The sequence below is a fragment of the Delphinus delphis genome, chromosome 18 (genome assembly GCF_949987515.2).
Source record: "Delphinus delphis chromosome 18, mDelDel1.2, whole genome shotgun sequence".
In the NCBI taxonomy this organism is placed as follows: Eukaryota; Metazoa; Chordata; class Mammalia; order Artiodactyla; family Delphinidae; genus Delphinus; species Delphinus delphis.
The window spans coordinates 68,203,888-68,228,489 of record NC_082700.1 but is presented as its reverse complement, the minus strand read 5'-3'; the positions used below and the strand labels follow the sequence as shown (position 1 = coordinate 68,228,489).

Here is a 24,602-nt window from a genome sequence, read left to right as displayed (position 1 = left end):
AAGACATTAAAAACTAATTAGAGGAGGTGGAATTCTTAAGCTAAGAAATCAAGGTTGAACACTTTATGCCAAGTGAAAGGAATTCATGAGAATGATTTGATTTTCTATATCTCCTGGATTGTGAGGGACATCTAGGGAAGATAAGCAATGCTTTTCGTGACAGAGAAAGAAGATTTTGGTGAGGCAAGGATTTATAACTATTTCTTGTGGCCCGGATGTGGATCATGGAAAAGAGACCCACGCTGGGTCATTATGGGAAACCCTGCCTATCAAGAGGAATAGGAATCAGGAAAAGACAGAGCAGGCATTAAGGGTTCTACAGGTGAGGAATTCTCCCAAACCCACAACAATGTCCTAGAAGACACCAGCCAGCTTTGGACGTCTGTCATTCCCCAAAAGAATGCATACCAGATTATATCTGCCCTGGTCAACCTAGCTCCTCCAGCCGTGTGCCACTCATTCTTACACCATACTGCAACTCTGGAGAGACCCCAGATAGCAGGTGGGAAGTGGAAGAGGATATAAAGCAAGAAAGAAGAAAGCAACACTCTCATCTTCCCTATAAACATTTCTCAGTCTGAGAAATTTTACCAGTTTTTACCAGGAGAGGTTTTACCAGTCTTGACATTACAATGAACTAGACTTTTAAACACACTCTCTGCCAAATAGACTATGACTTGCTTACTACCTGGTAGCAAGTTTACAGACTGAGAACTGTACATGAGTTTATGCAGGGGAGGAAAGAACTGTAAAGCAATTATACTCTCCCCACCCCCCCCGGCAAAAAAAAAGAATAAGTTGAGAGAATGAGTTTGAAAGAACAGTTGTAAGAAAGTTGCTTCTATTGGCACTAAAAAAGCTCCATTTATCAGTTTTACACAGTAAAACTGATAAAGAAATGGCAAGTATTGGGAAGTACCCTGAATGCTTTCTCAATAACTATCCCAAAAAATCCTGTTCCACAATGAGATACCACTTGATATCCATTAGGTTAGCTATTACAAAAACGAGAGCAGTAACCAGAAAATATCAAGTGTTGGTGAAAACGTGGAGAAATTAGAATCCTTGTGTGTTGCTGGTAGGAATGTAAAATGGTGCAGCTGCCGTTAAAAAACAAAATGGAGGTTTTCAAAAAATTAAACCAGAATTACTATATGATCCGGCAATTCCACTTGTGTGTATACACCCCAAAGTACTAAAAGCAGGGACTAGAAGAGGTATTTGCACACCCATGTTCATAGCAACATTAGTCACAACAGCCAAAAGGTAGAAACAACCCAAATGTCCATCAACAGATGAATGGATAAATAAAAGGAAAGAAATTCTGACACATGCCGCAACACAGATAAACCTTAAAGATATTACGCTAAGTGAAATAAACCAGTCGCAAACATATAAATACTATATGAATCCACTTACATGAGGTACCTAGAGTAGTCAAATTCATAGGGACAGTTGCCAAGCAGTGCGGGGAGGGGGGAATAGGGAGTTAGTGTTAAATGGGAACCGAGTTCCAGTTTGGGATGACAAAAAAGTTCTAGAGATGGACAGGGGTGATGGTTGCACAACAGTGTGAATGTACTTAATGTCACTGAACTATACACCTAAAATTGGTTAAAATGGTAAATTTCGTATTTTTTAATTTATGTATATTTTACCACAATTTAAAAAATCCTGTTAAGGTTTCAAAATAGTGTTGAAGGAAGAAAAATCTAATTAAAGTGCAGCAGATTTAATCCCAGATTGGCACAGAACTCTGAATTTCTATCCTTTTTTCCTGCTTTTAGAAATTGGTAGATGATGGGTGGCTTGGTATGTAAAAGCACAGAATGCAGGGTTCCCTTTCAAAACCTTGCTTTTGAGAGGATAACCACCTAACGACGATAGGGAAGGCCATAAAAACCTATTAGAAAAAAAATTTTTAATGGTCAAAGCAGAGGACCAGTGTTCATTGGAGACAGAATTTTGAGGTCACTATGGTACCCCGCTGTATGCATAGAGAATTCAACAAATTGTGTCAAGTTTAATCAGCAACTACTCCCAAACCCAACCCCCTCATTTCTGTGCACTGCCAGCACCCCAGTTTAGGGTCCATTACCTCATGAGTGAAGTAATAGGAAATATCTTCTAAATGAACTCCTTTCCCACTTCCCCCTTCAATTCCTTAACCCCTCTTTTATTATAAAGACACTCTAACCTCCCACAACAGCATTTTTTTTTCTTGGCTCAACAGCGTTTTGATGGACATTACTTCCCTCTACAAAACGTTTCAATAACATCTCCACTGGTGATTGAAAAGCACAGGCTCCTTAGCCTCCCATTCATAACTTGGCTCCTCCAATCTGTTTTCCATGCTTAGCTCACATTACTTCCCTATTTGAATGATTCCCAATCTACCTCCCATTTCATGAACATGCTTTTCTAAGGTGTATCTCAAATATCATCTGAGACCCTGGATCATGCAAAACACCCACACCCACACACACACACACACACACACCCTCTTTAAGTGGCTAGGGATTCCCCAGAGATAAATGACAAATGAAAGTAATCGACACAGAGCTCATGAAAGCAAATATAGTGACCAGAACTTCATATTAAGGAAAAAGTCACCTTTTTGTTTACAATTAATTGAGAAATATTTTACAGAAACAATAAGCCTTTTAAAGAATTCTGGGGTTGGAAAGGTGAGAAGGTGGCAAACTAGTTAGGGAAAGAAAAGCAGGTGTGTAGGTAGTGCTGGAGCAACTGGTTATCCATATTTTAAAAACTAAACCTGGATCTTTCTTAACTCACACCATGTGCAATATTCAATCCCAGAAGGATTAAGGGTTATAATGTGAAAAAGCACAACATAAAAGGTTTAAAAGAAAATAGAGCCAAGTATCTTTATGAGCTGGAGAGCAGAAGAGGATTGTTTAAACAAATACAAAATACACAAACCATAAAGGAAAAGACTGAAAATTCTCATACGAAATCTCAGATTTAAAACTTCACTCGTATAACTTAAAAAGGGAAAAATACAAGCTACAAACTGGGAGAAGTTGTTTGTAACACATATAACTGACAGAGGGTCAGGACACATAATATGAAGAACATTCATGAACCAGTAAGAAAAAGACAAACAATCCAATAAAAAATTGGGCAAAAGCCATAAACAGGTATTTTGCAGAACAGAAAACAGGACTGTCAATAAATATATTTTTAAATGCTCATTGTCATTACTAATCAGGGAAATATAGTATACATTAAAACCACTGAGAGAGATTATTTAAACCCACCAGTCAGGAAAAACTTAAGTCATTTGGATACCAAGCGTTCATAGGACATGAAGAAAAACTGTTAAGGGCACAGATTCCTGGCTTCAAATTCTGGCTCTTCCATTTACTAGCAGCATGCCTTGGGCAAGCAATTTAGCCTCTGTAAGCCTCAGTTTCTCCAACTACAAAATGAGAAATAATACTAGCACATATTTTATTGACTTGCTGTGAGGATTAAATAAATTAATGCAAAGAAGTGCTTAGAAGAGTCAGTGCCCGGCATAGCAAGAATACAATAAAGTCAGCTTGTTGTTCATACTGCTAATGTCACCGTCTTCATAACTACTGGTAGCATGTAAATTGGTACAACCGCGTAGGGAAAACCATTCGGCAACACCGTGTAGGGTTAAGGGTGCATATTCCCTAAACCCAGCCATTCTACTGGCATATTCCTTGAAGAAACACTTATTTCAAGAGGAAACACGTAGTAGAAAAATGTTCACAGAACCATTGTTTGTGATAACAAAATAAATAATACAAATGTCTACCTAGGGGAAAAAGAATAAACAAATTGTGGTAATTAACATGATTTAATAACATATAGCATGGAAATAAACTAAACTACATTCATAAACATAGACCAAACTCACAAACATAACACTGGAGGAAAAAGCAACTTAGAGAAGCATAGAGAGTATGGTCCCATTTATATCAAGTTCAAGAACACGAGTAACTAAATAATACATTGTTTACAGTTTTACTCTATATGTAAATATCCATAAGGAAAAGGAAGTGCTAAGTTTAAAAATCGGTATGGTGGTTACCTCTAGGGGCGGGAGGAAGGAGGATTTACTCAGGGGATGCACAGAAGAAAGTCAATAGCATTGGTAAGGTTTCCTTATTTAATCTGGATGGTGGGTAAACAGCCTCATTAAGTTATTCTTTACCTCTTATAAGACTAATACATGTTACTTTGCGTATATAAACTGTTTCAATAATAAAAAGTTTAAATGTATATACAAAAATCCAAGGAAAAAAGAACAGCAGTTACTACTGTAAAATCGCTTTTGAAAAACACCTGTGGTAATATCCATCCCATAGTTCTTCTCTGAATTTACCATAAACAAGGGCAAGAGAAATACAAACACATTTTCATAGCTATTTGCTTGGAGGTAATGAGCTGAAACTCTTGGGCAATGCAGCCCAGGAAGTCAGCATAGAGACAAAAGGAGTTAGGAATAAACATTGACCATCTATCCATGGTTCAGGGCAGGTGCAAGAGAAATCAACAAAGATCACTGTGAGGCCACCAGTTCTTTCTGTCCTGTGGTTCTTTCAGACCCCTTCCTCATACAGTGCTCTTCACCCCGACTGTTGCTAATATTTTCCAGGAAGAATGATTTCCCATTTTTCTGATACCTCCTAATTCCTCTCTTTGCCTCCAATCTCACTCTTCTTCAATCCATTTTCCACAATGGAACCGAAAAAAACTTTCTAAACTCCAATTCTGTTCATACCATCACTTCCTTAGTTATAACTCTTCCATGGGTCCCGCTGGCCTAAGAATAAAGCAGAATCTATACTATGTAACTGACAAGTCTTCGAACGACTTGGCTCCTACTTAAGTCACTTTGCTCATCACTTCCAGCTTATCTTCTGATTACAAAAGGTTAAAGCAGTGGTTCTCAAACTGTGGCGCCTACAGCATCAGCACTACCTAGGAACTTAGAAATGCATGCCTAGCCCAGACCTACTAAATCAGAGTAAACTCTGCAGGTGGGTCCAACAATCTGGAGTTTTAACAATCTTCCACTTGATTCTGAAGCACACTAAATAAAGTCTGAGCAGCACTGGTTTACAGCACAAATGAGAGGTAAATTAGTACCCGAAGAACTCTGTGGGAAAATTGAAAAGTACTGTACAGCATAGTGGTTAGAAGCACACAGCCTGGGGTCACAGTGCCAGGGTTCAAATTTCTGCTCAGCTTCTCCCTGGTACTGTAATCACAGGGAAATTACTTAGCCTGCCGTAGCACAGTGTAGTGGCTGACAGATCCTACAGCAAGGCTGCTTGGATTTCAATCTTGGCTCTATCCCCCATTAGCTATGTGAACCCCAGCAAGTCATCTACTATCTCTGAGCCTCAGCTACCTCATTTACAAAAGTATAAATAATAGCACCTGCTTCATATAGTTGTTGTGAAGATGAAATGAGTTAATATACGTACTATGCTTAGAACTGTACCTGATACACATTAAGCACTGTTTATTATTATTATAATTATTATTAATTTCACAGGGACCACATTATATTTTGGAGACAGAGAGTCAACACTGAGTGCTAATGCCTACAGAGAATAAGTAAAACTCACCTGTTCTGATGAGGAAAAATTTTCCTCATCTTCTATTACGGAAGTGACTTTTTCTTTTTTTTTTTTTTCCCCAGTATACCATTCATCCCTCTGAGTTTACTTTTTTCCAATGAAGGAGCACTTAACTGGAAGGAATGACCTCCTCCAAAGAGGCACGGGGTCTGCCTTGAGTGCCATTTGTTTCATAATAATACTTCTTTTTTAAGCAAAGCACTTATAAGAATGAAAAGGGATTTACTGAGCATTATCCCTATGCTAGTGAAAATACTTCTGGGGATAATTCCAAATACATACCCAGTGTTAATTTACCTAGAAACTCTACATGTAAAAGTGCTATTAAGACACCCATCTGCACAGTCATTAAGAACACTGAAAGTAACATGATACAAAGATTTGGAAAGTAGAACTTTGTATCTCTCTCTCCTCACTAGCAAGAGGTCCTACTATGTCCCCCAGACCAAAACACATGAATGTCAGCCACAGTACATCCAGTGCAGAGTATATTCTATTAACATAAACAAGTGTAACAAAACCATGTTTTCTGAAGACATAATAACTGGATCTCAGTGATATGAAATTATGCAGTGAAATTTTTCCAAGGGTCTCCAAGTGTTTAACCTCATACTTAGAACATGAAAGAAAATATGAGAGAGAGAAAATATACTGGAGCAAGTCACAAAACCAAAGTCAAAATAAGGGCTCATTACTGAGAGTTCAATGCTTCTTGTGACCATAAAGGTAATATACTAATTGAACCCTGAAAATCAGTTTTGTCATTAATATGTATTGAGATTCTGGAATCCTCTGTCCCACGGTTTCTAACAGAAGTATATATGAACCTGGTGTACAGTAATCTTTAAATGTGATTTTCTTGATTTCTCTAGGCTTAAAAAATCAGTTTCCTGTGTAAAATCAACTTAAGGGAATGTGAAGATTTTCATAGAAAAGAAAAAAGAATGAGCATTTAATGCTATGGAGAGTTTAGGATTTTTATCTGCATGTGATAGCCACATGTTCTGTGCTGTTTTGATTTGCTTTTCCTGGACCTCAACTATGTGGTGAGGTAAAGGAATTTTGGCAGCACCTCTTTTCATGATTTTCTACTTTCAAATGAAGGACACTGCTTACAAAGAACATTCAATCAACTCTAGATTTCAAGGCACCTCCTCAATACAACAGATTTTATATTGGGGGGAAAAGAAAGGTTAACAAATTAAGATTACTTAATTTTTAAAAGGCATTGAGGGACTTCCCTGGTGGCGCAGTGGTTAAGAATCCGCCTGCTAATGCAGGGGACACGGGTTTGAGCCCTGGTCCAGGAAGATCCCACATGCCGCGGAGCAAGGAAGCCCATGCGCCACAACTACTGAGCCTGTGTTCTAGAGCCCACGAGCCACAACTGCTGAGCCCGTGTGCCACAACTACTGCAGCCTGCATGCCTAGAGCCTGTGCTCCAGAACAAGAGAAGCCACCACAATGAGAAGCCCACGCGCCACAACTAGAGAAAGCCCGCGCGCAGCAACGAAGATCCAACACAGCCCAAAACTAAATAAATAAATTAATTAATTAATTTTAAAAGGCATCGATGTGCTATGGCAAGTCAACCTGAACAGCTCTGCTTCTGCTGATTTAATACCACACAATTCCAATTACAGAGGAAAGAAAGGTAACAACGTCAGTCATATTTTACAACTAAAAACCCACAACGGCAAAGAAAACTGCTAATCTTCCGATGTTTTTAGAAAGGCACGCAGGATGCTTTATAACAAAGTATAATATATAACCTTCCCAGACTGCCTGAAAAAGGAACACATTGATTCCTCAGAATAGGACTTAACTCAAGATCCTCTAAAATAAGAAAAAGTGTTTTCAACTATAAAATGTATGAGGTGGATAAAATGTAGGTTTTCCATACTCTGTCTGTAAGTATTAACCACACAGGTATTGGTAAGGATTCTGGACTTGATGGAGCCCTCTAAGCACCTCACCAGAACATTTACCTGTATCATCCTCTGCGTGCCATCAACGTTGACAGACAATAAGGGTGAAGCCAGGTTCCACGCGCCGGTCACATTTAGTTTCGACTCATCAACTTCCACCTGTTGTGACACCAAATAAGACTGTTACCATGAAGAAAGACAGAAAACTGATCTCAAGTTCACTGCTGCATACAAAGCAGCAGCCATTTTAAACAGATGGCTCCCCAAACAACCTGTCATGTTTACTGCTCTCACCATGAAAGACAGGGTCCAATGAGAGTCTTCTCAGCCATCTCTGGGGAGAGGTGAGGACCTGGGCACAGCTGCCTCTGGGTACTGAGGTTTCAAGTGATTTCCAGTAAGTAACAAGCAGCCTTCTAAGTCTAACCCTATCCAGCGTGCTACATTTACTGCAATTAGACGAGTAATGCATATAAATGCCAGTGACATTTTGCGACCCACACAACAGGGCTTGCACATAATATCCTCTCCAAGGACCGACAAAGAACTTTTTCTGTGTTAATTTTAATGAAGGACTATGCATTGTTATCTTAATTAAACAGAAGCTTTAATTAGGCAAAAGTTTTTGGCGTTGAATATCAAGTCTATTTGAACTTTGCAAACTTCTGTCCTATTTCTGTCCATCATAAATGATTTCATCCAGTCGTCATTCAAGAAGTTACCTCCAAAAGCCCATTACCTTTTAAAACAGATATTCTTAATAGAAAAATTTTATTATTCAAATAAATAAAAGTAATTGAAGGAAAAAAACCCTCAAAGCTAACTTAAAAGTACCATTCCTTACTTCTTCCTTTTCATTCACTCATTTGCTAACTCTTCAATGTGAGAAGTAAGCGAAAATAACACTACTTTAAGTCTACAGTAAACAACCTAACAAAGAGAGATTTAAGTTTGCTGAAGTTTCAAAATAAACCTGTGGCACAGCCAAGATACACTGATCCCTAACAATTCTTTCACTATCGATTCTCTTAAAAGATACTCACTCACTATAATCAAAGGCACACAGACTTAACACTGTTTAGAAGAATACGTGTGTACCTATATATTTAGATGTATATGTTTGGATAGGTATTTATGTATATATATTTCCGCAAAGATATGTTATTGGCTATGTACTGAAGTATCAGTAGGACATGTATCACACACTGGCTTGCGTTTCTGGGTTTAGTGGCCTCTCTGTACCCACAGTACAATCCAGTTACATGGAAGAAAACACAATGGCTTTGGAATCACACTGACTTGGGTCTCACTTGACACTGTTGCTTTATCAAGTGCAAGCTGTTTACTAAGTTGGAGTATTTAACCTCTCTGAGCTTCAGTTCCCAAACTATAACACAGTAAAAATAGCTATCTGAGAGGGGGGTGCTCTAAAGATTAAATAAGTTAACATATGAAAGTCTCTACCAATATGCTTGTCATGGTAGGTCCTAAATATTTTCTCTCTTCCCCTGTCTCTAGTAATTTTACTGTCTTACCTTTAAACTAGTTTTAAAAATAAGGTCAGATAATCGTACTATCTCACAGATTACTTACTATTAAAATACTACATGATAAAGGTCTGAGAAGCAGAAAAGGCTACAGTTTTGATTAAAGCAGCACTGATCCATTTTAAATGATCCTATTTAGCCCTTGCCCCCCAAATTAAGTATCTCCTTATGCAATGAAAGATTTCCAAAAGAAGCTCTTAGTAGGTAGGTTTTACAAATATTAAATGCTAAAAAGATATTCTAAAACTGAAATATTGCTTTAAAATGTTTCTAAATTTAAAAGTTAAAAAAAGTTCAGTAATCAATTATAAAAGTTTTATTTGTTAAAAAAAAGTTAGAGGTTGTAAAGAAAGGTTTTGAATGATAATCATTTAAAATTTGTTATCTGATATTAATTTCCAGTCAACAGGGCTGACAATGAAACCGTAATTGCTATCATTGGGGCACATGAAGGGGAACTGAGGAAAGAATCTAATCTACTCAAATCATGTTAGAGGAAGAACCAAGTTGTTACACCCTGAAATAAACCATTTTTATGAATGTCAAAACAAACTGTGATATATCCATATGGTGGAATATTATTTGGCAATTTTAAAAGGATGAAATACTAACACATGCTACAACACAGATGAACCCTGAAAACATGCTAACTGCAAGAAGACAGTCACAGAGGACCACAAATTATATAGTTCCACTTATAGGAAATCCAGAATAGAAAAATCTGGAAGAGACAGGAAGCAAACTAGCAGCTGTGTTAAGCAGGAGTCGTGAGGGGAATGGACTGGGGCGGGGAGGTTGAGGGGTGGTGGCTATGCGTAATAGGCTTTCTTGTTGGACATGATGAAACTGTTCTAAAATTGACTGTGGTGATGGTGGCACAACTCTGTGAATATACTACACTCTACTGAATTATACTCAAACAGGTAAATTACACGGTATGTGAATTGTATCTCAATGAAGCTGTTAAAAAATAAGTAACAAATGAAAACATGGAGGGTGGACTTTATTTTTTCAAAAACCAGAAGCATTACTTTATGAGAAATTAAAGAAGATCTAAAAAACGGAGACATAGGGCTTCCCTGGTGGCACAGTGGTTGAGAGTCCACGTGCCGCTGCAGGGGACACAGGTTCGTGCCCCGGTCCAGAAAGATCCCACATACCGCGGAGCGGCTGGGCCCGTGAGCCATAGCCACAGAGCCTGCGCGTCCGGAGCCTGTGCGCCGCAACGGGAGAGGCCACAACAGTGAGAGGCCCGCGTACCGCAAAAAAAAAAAAATGGAGACATATATCATGTTCATGAATTAGAAGAGTTTTAGTGTTATTAAGATATAATTTCTCTCCCGAATTGACCCATATATTCAATGTAATTCCAATCGAAATCACAGTAGGCTTTTTTTTGGATAGAATTGATAAGCTGATTCTAAAATATATACAGAAAAGCAAAGGATATAGGATAATGAAGACAATTTTGAAAAATAAGCAAATGTGGAGAACTCATGTCACTTGATTTTAAGACTTCCCATAAAGCCACAGTAATCAAGACACTGGTGTAAGAACAGACATATTGATTAATAGAACAAAATTGAGAGTTCAGAGACCCACATATAAATGCCTAGTTGACTTTCAAAAAAGGTGCCAAGATATTAAATAAAGTATAGTTTATCAACAACAATTGAACATCTATATTTAAAAAAATAAACCCTGGTCCTTACCCCATACCATTAAAAAGAAAAATCAATTCAAAACAATTAAAACTAAATGCAGGGCTTCCCTGGTGGCGCAGTGGTTGCGAGTCCACCTGCCAATGCAGGGGACACAGGTTCATGCCCTGGTCCGGGAAGATCCCACATGCCGCGGAGCGGCTGGGCCTGTGAGCCAGGGCCGTTGAGCCTGCGCGTCCACAGCCTGTGCTCCGCAACGGGAGAGGCCACAACAGTGAGAGGCCCGCGTACCGCAAAAAAAAAAAAACTAACTAACTAAATGCAAAGCCTAAAACTATAAAACTTTTGGAAAACATGAGAGAAAATCTTTATGACTTAGGGCCAGGCAAAGATTTCTTAGGATACAAAAAATGCAAATCTTATGAGAAAAAACAGATGAATTTAACTTCATCAAAATTTAAAACTTCTGTTTGAAAGACACTTTTAAGAAAAGGAAAGTCAAGCCACAGGTTGTGAAAAAATATATGCAAAATAATGGACTTGTATCCAAAATATATAAAGAACTTATAACGCAAAAACAAAACCAACTCATTTTCTTTTTAATGGACGAAAGATTTGAATAGACACTGCATCAAAGGAGACGGATGACAAGCACACGAAAAGATGCTCAAAATAATGAAATGGTCATTAGGGAAAGCCAAATTAAAGTTATAATGAAAGAGTGTTCCACATCCGCTAAAATTAAACAGAGTGGTAATACTAGGAGCTGGTAAACAGTGGAGCAACTGAAACTTTCATACATTGCTGGCAGGAATGCAAAATAGTAGACCCACTTTAGAAAACCCACTTTAGAAAACCCCAGAGAATTGAAAGGCCATGTACACACAAAGACCTATACATGAAAGCTCTGAGAAGCTTGTTTATGATAGCAGAATATATATAGCAGAATGTTTACATCAGCCTCAAACTGGAAAAACCCCAAAAGTCCAAATGAACTGAATAATGGATAAACAAATACGGTATATCCACACAATGATCTAACTAGCAATAAGCATTTCAAAAACATTATGCTAAGTGAAAGGAGGCTGAAACAAAAGAATACACACTGTGTGATCCCATGTATTTGACATTATATGGCAGGAATCAGACCAGCGGTTGGTAGGAGGCAAGGGTAGGAGGGTGACTGACTAGGAAGGGGAATGAGGGAAATTGTGGGGGTGATGGAAATGTCCTAAATCTTGATATTGGTGCTGATTACACAACTATATATTTTGTCAAAACTCAACCAAACCACACAATTAAAAAGAGTAAATTTTATACAGATTGTACCTCAATAAATCTGACTCTTAAAAAATGAAAACATAAGGAAAAAACATACCTCTTCAAAAACTGAAAACAGTATTTTTGAACTACCTTTGATTTATCTTCCCTTCCTGATAAATCGATTTCTCTCCCTGTATTCTCTGCTACTGGATGAGTGGATGTGAATGTTACCTTGGCAAGAAGGACAGAACGCAAGTTCCTTCCAGACAGAAACATGAAAATTAAATTATATGAAGGAAAGACAGAAGATGGAGAGATCGCAGTAGCCCCATTTCCTCTCTTTCATGGATCCTTGGAAACAGGTATGGAGGTGGCAGTAGAGAGAGATGGTATTCTGACTGGTAGCAAGTACCCTAAAAATATCTGGGCTACAGGTCTACTTCTGGAACATAGCGGGAATAACAATATAGCACTGATGGAGAAACAGGCTGGAAAGATGATCCCAGTACATCATAGTAGTAGGAATCTAAAAGTTTCTACCTGTCCTACTGAGATGACTAGAGAGAGTCTGGGTCAGGATAAAGACCACATAGAACTGGGGACTCCATGACTGAAGGCAAATAGTAACCAGGACCACGGGTAGCAGAAGCCTCTTTTTTTTTAAACATCTTTATTGGAGTATAATTGCTTTACAATGGTGTGTTAGTTTCTGCTTTACAACAAAATGAATCAGTTATATATATACATATGTTCCCATATCTCTTCCCTCTTGTGTCTCCCTTCCTCCCACCCTCCCTATCCCACCCCTCCAGGCGGTCACAAAGCAACAAGCTGATCTCCCTGTGCTATGCAGCTGCTTCCCACTAGCTATCTACCTTGTTTGGTAGTGTATATATGTCCATGCCTCTCTCTTGCTTTGTCACAGCTTACCCTTCCCCCTTCCCATATCCTCAAGTCCATTCTCTAGTAGGTCTGTGTCTTTATTCCTGTCTTACCCCTAGGTTCTTCACGACATCTTTTTTTTCTTAAATTCCATATATATGTGTTAGCATACGGTATCTGTCTCTCTCTTTCTGACTTACTTCACTCTGTATGACAGACTCTAGGTCTATCCACCTCATTACAAATAGCTCAATTTCGTTTCTTTTTAGAAGCCTCTTTGATGACAAACAGGATCAACAGTCACCGGTCCAGGTCCTTTTGCAGCAAAGCCTTGCAAGGACACTGTGGGTTTGAGTTCTCTGTCCCACCTCCATGGTTATGAGACCAATGTGACCGCATCCCCAGAGGCCCCTCTCACATTCACCCAGAATCCACATGTTAGTGGAAGTGGGAGGGAGAGGAAGAAACCTGAAGTACTGTAGTACCTGAAAGAAACGAGTTAAACCAAAAGAGACCAAGATCCTGCTTATTAGCAAGTTTTTCTTCCCCCTCGCCCCCTACTAAAGATCATATGTGATAAAAAAAAAAACTACATTTCCTTATACACCTGGTAAGTAATGAGTCTAAATTTGCAACTTCACTATATAACTGAAGGGATAAGCTCCAAATTCTAAGCTATGAAACATATCTGCAAATTTTAAATGAGGGAAGAGAACATGCTGAAAGCCATCACATGCCTTGTCAGGCCTCAAGCAATAAACAGATTTCTAAACAACAAAAACAAACAACAAAACAAAACTCCCATAGTTCTGAACAGTAGATGCAATGATTCTACTGATGCTATCATTAGATGAGTGGAAGCTAGATCTAAGTATAAACCGTAGGAGAGGTAGGGAATGTCTCTTTAAACCACAGTTTAATACCATAAAAAGGTGGAGGCAGACCACTGAAGAATTCTTGTTACTATGCCATACATACTGTTTACACCTAACTCTTCAGCCAAGGGGACTGAAGCAGCAGAGGCAGAGTGTAAGTGGCATTTCACTAGTATGACACTGAGAACCTGACATAAAGAACCACCCTATCTTTTCAATGCCAAAACTAATGAGAAATGAAATCTAGGGCAAAGGAAGTAACAGATATGGTGAGAGGGTATTAGGGTAACAAGCCTGACAAGGAAAAGCTGTAGGCTGCCCATGCTTATAACCAACCACTTACCTTATTGCAACATAAATAATAATCAGAAAACAATCAATACTGAATCTTTGCATACAATTCTCAAAAAAAATTTGTAAAAAGAAAAAGGTAAATAAAGAGCATGTAACACAAGAACTCCTCAAAGAAACACAGGAAGAGTTCAGATAAATAATTCTCCAAAGTCTCAAAGACAACCATAGGAAACGTGACCCTTCTTTAAAAAAAAATGAGCTCAAAGAAGAAAAACAAAGGTTCAAAGAAGAGATTGAACAACAACAGAAGGAAATGAAAATCAAGCTGGCAGAACTTAGAAAAAAATGAAGAGAAAAATAACATTATAGAGATAAAAGCCACATTAAGAAGCACTAAAAATAGAATAAGTGTGACTAAAAAGAAAGAAAAGGACATAGAGAAATCATATAAAACAAAGTGGAAAAGACCAACAATATAAAAACAATTTATAGAGAAGACAATAGATATGGAGGAGGGAGAAATGGGATCCAAAGTATATACAAATTCTCCTTCGAAAATGCTATAAAGAAAGAACAGGGAATTCTCTGGCAGTTCAGCGGTTAGGACTCAGCGCTTTCACTGCTGAGGGCCTGGGTTCAATCCCTGGTTGGGAGAACTAAGATCCCACAAGCTGCGTGGCACGGCCCAAAAAAAAGGAAAGAAAGAAAGAAGAGTAAATGTAGATTCATTTAGGGTAAAGCTTTGCAAAATAAATAAAACCTTGAATTTGTAGATCAATGATGATTATGGAACATTAAGAATAAAGAAAGAATTATGTGGCTATTTAGGCAAAAATATGAAATCATGCACAAGCAAGGAAAAAAACTCAGGTCAGCTTAACTTCTCAAGAGCAACACTGATACAGAAGACCACAGAGCAATGTGGTATAAGTATGAAAAAAAGAAAATGTTGCCCCCCAACATTCTCTTTTTATACCCAGCCAAGCTGTCCTTAAAGTGTATCATATAAACATAACCTGCAGCATATAAGAACCTAGTGCCCCTTCTTTAAAAATGAGGCATCTCTATACATACTGATATGAAACCATCTCCAAGAAAATACAGAATACTATATAAAATATGCTATCATTTATTAAGGAAAAACCTTTTAAGTGTGTGTTTTAAATGCATAGAATATCGCTGGACAAATGTATAAGAGGAGCAGAGTGGCTGAGGGACAGAGATGGAAGGGAAGCTTGCTTTTCACTGCAAACCCACTCACACTTTTTGAATTTTATATATGTATAAAATTGTATATGTATTTTATAAAAATTTTTTAAGTGAGGAGACGTGTAAGTGCCTAATTCCTCTTTCATTATAGCATACAATCAATACCTACTTTAGATCTTTCACTAACAGCACACAATAAATAGTAGCTGTTGTTTTAAAACTTCATTTTGGTTAACAGAGCAATACTCTTTTCAATTTCTCTGGTTGTAGATTTACTGATTTCATCTACAACACCCAAGCTGACAACACATTTCAGACAATCTCTCTTTCTCAACTCTCATTCTCATCTGAAAATGAGGGAGTTAAACCAGCAATGGTGAAGAACTCCTCTAGGTCTCATATTCTACAGTTTGATGGTTGCAAAGCCCTTTTATTTAAGATATATTTAGAGAGTTAATTTCTGATATGGCAAATTCTAATACAGGAAAGGGATTTTTGTTTTGCTCAAAGACCTCTGTTTGAGGTTGGAAGTTTTTAAGATTCTTCCTTTAATAGGCAATAAAAGTTAACAAATTAAGTAAAATTCAGTGTGGGGATAAGAGAGACCAAGAGTGAAGTGACAAATGACATAAAACTCTGGGGCTCAAATAAAATTTCACACCTTTCAAGGCAGACGATATTGTAGAACTGTTCTAGCACCATGAAAACACCATAATATTTTAAATTATTTTAAAACTCTGTATTTAAAAAACAATCCAAAGACTCAACATCTCTATTTAGAAACACTAACTCAAACATAAAGTTAGTCTTTAAACAGGCATAGGACTCAAGTGTACGACTTTACACTAATTATCATCTAATACTGACCCACACTCTTGGCAGATGACCTCCTCTCCTCTCCTCTTTGCCAAAACTGAAGCCATGAGACGTTGAGACATAAGTCCTCTTATTTTCATGCATCATCAACCATCTTCTTTCCTCTACTGACATTCACACACTGGCCGCTTCCCCTCCGTTTTCAAGCACACACAGGATTCCCATATTTTCAAAGCACGTGCACTTGGCCCGCTATGCCCTCCAACCACCAAACTATTTATTCTCCTCTTCTCTCTGACCGGTTGTAGAATAAGTTGCTCTGCACCTACTTTCTTACTACATACCTTTCCCCTTAACCTTCTACAATCTGGCTGCTAAAACTGTATTCTGAAAGATCACAAATCTTCTTCAGCAATTTTTTTACTCTCTTCTTATGCTCATTACTCTTTACTTCTCAGCAGGAAGGAAGACCTCTCTAAGGAGGTGATCTTTAAGCTAAGATCTGAAGAGTGAGTGGGAGTTAATGTGGTAGTGGTAGGTGGGAATATCCAGAGAGAATATCATGTAGAAAAAAAATCCGAGGCAAGAAAGAGCTTAGCTTATTTGAAACCAGTGTGCAGAAGACAGGAAACCAAGGAGAACATGGCACCCAGAGAGAGGATGGAACAGTGGGAAACACTAAAGGATTCCAACTGGAGAGTGACATCATTAGCTTTGTATTTTTAAAAGATCGTTCTGGCTACAGCTTGGAGAATGCATTAGATGAAACAAAAATAAAAATTATGGGGACCAGGTCTAGACTACTGGTAGTGGAGAGAAGTAGTATATTCAGGAGTAATATAAACTGGGGGAGGAAACTGGGAACTGGGAACACAGAGGTCAAGATATGAAACAGTCACTGAGGAAAAGGGAGAAGAGTGACCTTTTGGAAAAACAGCAAAACTGCCACACAGGGTTCAAAGCGCAGCTGCAGTGAGACACTGTGGCCAGGTAATGGTATGGACCATCCTCCAGCAATGCTCAGGTACCTTGTTTGAGATGGGCATAAAGAAAGCAAGAGGTTGAGTTCATTTGAGTTTGGTATTGATGGAAGAATGAAGGGGTTGAAGAAGTTAAGGGTATTTGTTAAGTGAATGACTACAATTATAGGCCAGGGAATCTAAGCTGGATAAATGATAGAAAAATGGAAGTGGATTCACGAATGGAGGGAAAACATAAGGACTAACGGTTGTGTTGAGGCAGAGAGACAGACCATGAACTGGTTGCTAGTCTTCAGTTGCAGGGGGAGGGATGCAGGCGAGGGAACGTGAAGGTTGACAAGAGGAAGGGGAGGTGGTGATGTAGACCAATGAAAGTGAGCTTCAAAGAACAAGGGTTTTATAAGAGGGAGGGGAACAGTTATCTAGAGTGACACCAGGAGAAAAACATTCCCAACTCCCATCTCTGAGGTGCATGCAGTATGAGAGCAAATCTCCCCCCAGGTTTCTTTCTGTTAAGGCAAGTTAAGAGGCAGAACATTCAGAGAAAAGGCTGAGAATCCAGGGGACATGGCTGATGACAAAGCAAGAGATACAGAAGGCACAGTGGAAAAAGGTTGAGAGCAAGTAGAGAGATTATGCCGAAGAGCATAGGAAACAGGTTTAGGAGTAACAGCTGACTCAAAAGGCTTTCAAACTGCCCAGGTTCTCTGCATCTGCACCACTACCGCCTTATCCAAACCTGCCACCCATCTCGCACCTGGGCTACTGAGAAAGACACATCTTCCCACATATATTCTTCCGTATCTACAACTGGTTTCCCTAACCATAAGCAGAATAATCATAAAACTAATCATTTACAACATCAGAGATAAAGGGGAAATAAAGACAATGTGAGAACATCCAAATGGAGGTCCTGCCAGCTTTCAAAAAGTGTAAACTCTAAAAAGACATGTACTACTGTAATCTTTAGTATAAGGACACCACATTTCACACCATTCTGTAATCATTTCAAGATTAAATTCTATTTAAAATATTGACATTATAAATTTGAATTAATCAGAGCAAGGCTGTGGTGGGTGGAATTCATGAAATTCATCTCAACATGCTCTATTTTCTGATAACTTTCCCCTGGCTTAATCAAAGAGATCAGTGTAGATAAAAATCATTTATAATAAGAATATTTATGATGTTTGAAACAACTGTTCAAAAACACAATTTCCTTCCTATTTCAAGAAAGCATTTTCTCATATTTAACAATCTACCTGTAACTCTGTATTCCATTAAAAGAATTTAACTGCATTTGTGGTACAAACAATGTTGATGTGGAATATTTTCCATGAGTTGTTTGGAACATTCAATTTTCCTACCTACGTAATCATAAGGGAAAAAGAAAGTGCACACCCTAAATTAATCTGACATTTGAGAGAGATTACTTACATCCTTTACCATTAAAAAACAAAAAAGGCACTTCCTCCGAGATACCTCATGACACAGTTACAGCTTCTATTGGAGCAGGCACCTGCTAAACAATTTTTTTCAACATTAGGAATGTAAAACTTACAAAACAAAATATTTGCCAAAAAGTATTTCCAAAAATAATAAAAATTGGGGACAATGCAGGCTGTAAGAAGTGTTTTTGATTCACCATACGAGTCTTCTTTTTTGTTATACACAAATTTGAAATTCTTTTTTTAATCATCAGATGTTAAGATGATTAGCATTGCGTAGAATTAAATCTAAGATAAAAATCAAGGTATTCCACTAGTTTAAAGACTCTGATCGAATATCTTGCTTCTACTTCTGAAAACAATACCAAGGATGAAAAAGACTTGCTTGTTAATCAAGCCATAACTAATTTTCAGAAAGGAATAATTAGTTCCTGCACCTTTAATAGGCTTTCAGAGATTACCTTAAAAATAATTAATCTGCATAAAAAATGGAAAAAGATCTGCAGTTTTCTGATTTGACTATAAAGCTGGTAAGGATCCTGGAAATAATATACTCCAGCCCAACCCTCTCTTCCTTCTATTTCATATATAAGGAAATTATAGAGCCATATAAATTATGTAAGTTATAGAAGCAATTATCTTGCAATTCTCCTCAGAGTATATCACTTAAATCCATATGTCAAAAGCAAAAGTAACAGACGTAAATCTAAATACTAAGATACAGTGCTTGTACATAGTAGTCAGTCAGTGCGTATTTTACCTTGAAAGAAAAGAAGACTGTTTTAGAGATAAAGATATTTACTGGTTCTTTTGGTTCTTATCTCTTTAACTATTGCTAACAAAAATATGATTATTAGATGTATATCAAACAGATGAGGTATATTCACACTCCTCAATAACAAAGGAATCTCTATGTCATGCAGTTAATTAAAGTGGGATATTACCACCACCCAACATTACCATAGTTCACTGACTTCTACATAAACTGCTGTTGGATATGTAGAATACAAATACACTTTTTTAAAAAAATTCTAAAAGTTAAGATATTGACAATAAGAAGCACATAATTTTCCTATTATTTATATCTAATAACTTTGCTAAGTTATGTGCCTCAACATTTACTTCTCAGGTAAACGATAAGAAAAATAACTCAAATATTTTATTCTAATAATGAATAATTCTTAATATTTTAATATGAACTATAACACAGTCTTATATCTTAATATAACACAAAGAGAGTAGGTTTTCTTTATCCTGTTCTTCTATTTACTAAAATACTTTATTATTCCAGAATATAGTTAGGATACCTCTCGTGCCCTTCTAGAGAGAAATGAGAAAACTTGTTTTCTGAAAACAAAAGGAGACCACCATTTTTCGTAAGTTTCTTCTTTATCACTATCACCTTGGAAACAGTCTTTTATTTCTCTCTCAAATATATATGTAATAATGACAAAAACATCAAGAGGAATTAGACATTAAGGATGGTGAAGGTCTGTTAATCTGTCACAAAAGATTATATTAAGTATGCATGTGTTATAAATGTAATTAAATATATCTCAAAGGATGTGAAATGCAAAGACAAATTTTAGGTACTGATCTACAATCAACCATGTTGACTAGTTTCTGTTTAATTATCGCCTCATTAATTGATCAGTAACAACTTGGATTTCAGTTGGATGGTTTTTTTAAAATTCTACATTATTTTGCCCACAGTTTAATTATAGTAGTACTTTCTTTTGGATTGGTGTGAAAAGGTCATTCTCTGCAGATAATACTGTAAATTATATCAGCTGAATGAGTAACTCTAGGTGGATGAGCTTAACATAAGGAGCAACTGAAGCTGCCTTTACTTCACCTACCAAATCTACCAAATCATGGTGGAATCCTGTGTTTTCTACGTAGTATTGTCGATAGAATGCTTGCATCTGAACCTCAGCTCCACACAAGTTACCCAATTATTCATGTCTGTTTCTTCATATGTAAAATCTATTCTCACAGAGTGGTTGAGGAAAGAAGTCAAGCACTTAGAACAGTATCTGGCACACAATAAGTCCTAAATAAATTCTATTTGTTGTTAGTAGTTCAATTTACTGGTACCATGTGCTCTTCCCACAATAATGATTCTTCTCAATCTATTTTTCTCCTTTTCCAAGCATACCTGCTTTTGCTTGTTCTTCCATTAATACCTCCTCCATTATTTAGCCTTTTAATTTCATCTGATTTCTATCAGCATTTATTTTGCATTTCATATGTATTTTGCTACCACAGACGTCCCCCGATAAAATCCCATTATCTAAGCTGGTGGTTCACCACCACAGAACCCACGCATGAACTAAGCAGGCTATGGGACTTTACGACAATGTCTAAGTCTTCCCACTCCTAAATTCCTAACACTGCAATTGTGACGTGCTATTTCTTAATCTTACCTACATTATATAATATCTATCTGTGTCTGTTTAACATTCTAGTACTATCCTTAGACACACAGTTTGTCCTAATATACTATTTCTCCTGGCCCAAAACAAATATATTTGATATTCTGTTTTCCATGTTCCTATCTACCAAAGATTATTCAGCAGTTCTGTCCTCTCTTCTCAGCCTCTGCGGCCTTCAGTGACATTATTCCTTATAGATATACTAAGGTACTTTTTTATCTCTTTATTTACAGTGTAATACCAGTAACATATATTTGACAGTTTTATGTCTGTATCTTAAAATTATAGTAGCAAATTTACTCCCCCAAAATTAGTATACATTTTATGTCCTTAAAACTTTTCATGAGGTGCAAATCTAATAACAGAATGTTTTATAAGGATGAACAATAAAATAACTTCTCTCCTTTTTTTTCCTATCATGGTTTATACCAGTTTCTTTGATAGGTAAAGGTCAGATTCATGAACTGACACCCAAGACCTACACATCAAACCCATTCAGTGAATAATCTAACAATCAGTCTTTTACTCTGCAAGTATCCGTTATATCTCAAGGAAGACCCTGGTAAAGATCTGTCTATTAAATTGATTGTAATAAACAATGCACTTGCAAAGAGTCGATAAGGCAGCTTATCAGCTCTATAAACCACTGGCATAACCCTACTGGTAAGTAAGGTTAACAGAGTTACCAATATTCCTTCATTGGTCCTAACAGGAAATAGGAAAAAGGTGCAATCAAGTTCTACCATTCTAATGAATGGCCTGGGAAAGTATTTTTTATGTTGTTCCTTTTCTGTGAAATAAGTTCAAATATACATAATAATTATAGCAATAGTATATCAAGCTTAGATTCCCCAATTGTTAATTTTTTGGTCAGTAAAGAATAAGTGTTATGATGTTTCATTGCCCTTTAATACTCCTAAGTAGGAGGATGCTCTCTGTACACAAGCACAGTACAACCAGCAAAATCAGGAAGTTAATATGGATCCAATATTACTACTGAATCCACAAACCCTATTCAAATATTGCCAATTGCCCCAATAATGACCTTTATGGTATGTCCAGTTTCTAATTTAGGTTCCTGCATTTAGTTGTCAAGCCTCTCTCTCTCTCCCCGCCGCTCCCCACCAGCCTTTTTTTTTTTTGGCAGGTTTTTAAAATAACATTCATTTTTGTCAAGTCTCTTTGGTCTCTGTTCATCTGGAACATTTCCTTGAATTTGTTTTGTCTTTTGTGAGCTTGAACTTTCTGAAGAACAGGGACCAGTTACTTTGCAGAGCATCTCTCAATTTGGGAGAATGCTTCCTCATGTTAATTAATTTTTACCAGGACCACTACAGAAGTGATGTTGTATTTTATTTAGCATCATACCAGGAGACACATGATGTCAACCTGTCCCATTACCAATGAAGTGACTTTGTCATTGATTGAGAAGGTTCCTGCCAAGTTTGTCCACTGTAACATTAAGCAGTTAGTAAATGCATCTAGGTCTGTTTCTATATCTACCTATAAAAAAATCCTGAGTTCACACTGATCTCTCTGATCCAATCCTAGTCTCCCCAATTCTACATTTGTATCTCTCTTCTCTGACAGTGAAAACCAGCTTTCTATTATCCACCTAACAGTAAGTTTGCTACTTTTGTCTTTCTCAGTTTGTCCAACATACACATGTAGCTTCTTCCCTAAATATATTTCAGGTGCTTCAACTTTTAAAAGGTCAACTGATTTGATACTGATGTGAAATTTAAAAAGAAACAGGTTTCTCTTTGGATAAAAAAGGAACAGTGTACTAGATGCCCGATACAGGTTTGCAAATTTAGGACACTGGAAGATCTTCTGCAACACAACAACCGGCCCCCCGACCCCCCGACCCCCCGCACCAAAAAAAAAAAAAAAAAAAGCATCGATTTGTAGAATATGCTATGGTAAATTTTTAAAAGGTGAGCAAGGCTAGGTAAAACAAAACTGGTGCATGGTACTCACTGTACTATTCTCTCAATTACTATTGAGTACATGGTACTCACTGTACTATTCTCTCAATTTTGTGTATACTTTTAATTTTCCATAAAAAGTTAAAGAAAATAGATCTTCGGGTCAGGCCAACTATTTGGACAGTCCTGCTTGGTACCAAAGAATTCCAGTCCACACTGTCAATTAATCAAGCCAACGTGGCCATAGGGAGAGACGCTTTACAGACTGAGTCATGTCACAAGTGGGGCTGACAAAAGCTGACTCATCCTGAAAAATACTCCATCCACTAAATTTGACTTGCTTGGCCCTTTCTCCTCCCACTATTGCTGACATCTCCCTAGTCTACCCCTCCCCAAATTCTGTTATCAACTACTAGGCTAAATACAAACTCTCTTCCTTTCTTTCTTTTCCTGCTCTCAACCCATCCAAACAGAAAACCTTCCCAAAGCCCTATCACCCGTCTTCTACAATTCTATTTATTTCCACTAACCAGTCAATAATGTGGCTTTATTGTGTCTTATGAGTTTTCTCAGCTCAAAATCTTTCTTGGCTTCTGGTTGCTTAATAAATACAATTTTAACTTCTCAATGTGGCCCTCAAGGTCTTGTAGTACTAATGGTCTCCATCTAGCAAGCTATCGTTCCAATTTTTCTCCCCTCTTTCTCTTACATTCAACAAACGTGCACAGAACCTATTCCCTGATCTTTATTCCCACTATTCCCTAAACTTGGAACAGTCAGCTCAGCCTAACAGATGTCTACCGTCCGTTCATTACCCATGATATTAAGTTCTTTATTGTGTCCGTTTGCTCTTGACTTTCTGCTCCATCCCCCCTGAAGACAGTTACATCATCTGTAGTCCTCCGCTAGACTGGACAGTATCTTCCCTTTTTTTTTGAATTTCTATAACATTTTGTATCTCTATGCACTTATCAAATTATGCCTTATGTCACAATCATTAGTGCACTGATCCCAACACCTCCCAACCAACCTCATGAAGGCTGGCTGATGTCTTGTTCCTTCATGTCCCTCATGAAGAGCCTAGCACAGTGCTTTGATGGTGAAGATCGGTGTGTCCTAGATGAGCACCTGTTGTATTAAAAATTATCTAATTTCAGGAGATAGAAAATCTTTTATTTTCATGATTACAGAATTACTGGAAAGCTCCCAAAGCTATGTTTTTAACTTAAATAGCACAACATAAAGCAGATAAAAGCATAATAACTTGTTTTCATACTCTTACTACATGTCATACAGATAAGTGGCTTTTATTTTAGACTGTTGACCACTGACAATATAGTTCTGATTCAAAACACCCAAGACAGCTTTTGGTAAGACCAATAAAGTAACTTCTAAGTAAAAATATGTTTAGTCACAATGTCCTATAAATTGTTGATAATACCTGTATTTAAAAAATCCATATGTGCTTAAAATAGCAGATTACAGTTATCCAACAACATAAAGGACTCCATCGGCCCTCTGATGAAACAAAATCTACAAAGGATGTAGTATTTCAGAGGTGAACACCCCAAACCTTACTCGCAGGTACGCATCCAAGCACATTTAACAGAGGTCATTTACAGGCAGACAGAGTTTCAAAACAAATTTTAAATGCTATTTAAAATTCTATCCCATTCACTTTCATGTCCACACAA

At 37.4% G+C, this 24,602-nt stretch overlaps 1 protein-coding gene across 2 annotated transcripts in view; it reads right to left on the bottom strand.

Annotated features, from left to right (window-relative positions):
• PCCA (propionyl-CoA carboxylase subunit alpha) overlaps positions 1-24,602 on the bottom strand; it is a 355,728-nt gene that overhangs the window by 72,525 nt on the left and 258,601 nt on the right. For both annotated transcript variants that reach the window (XM_059995774.1, XM_059995775.1), the window contains one exon: positions 7,631-7,729. In XM_059995774.1, coding sequence (XP_059851757.1) covers positions 7,631-7,729 — 99 coding nt within the window. The remainder of the gene's footprint in view (positions 1-7,630; positions 7,730-24,602) is intronic.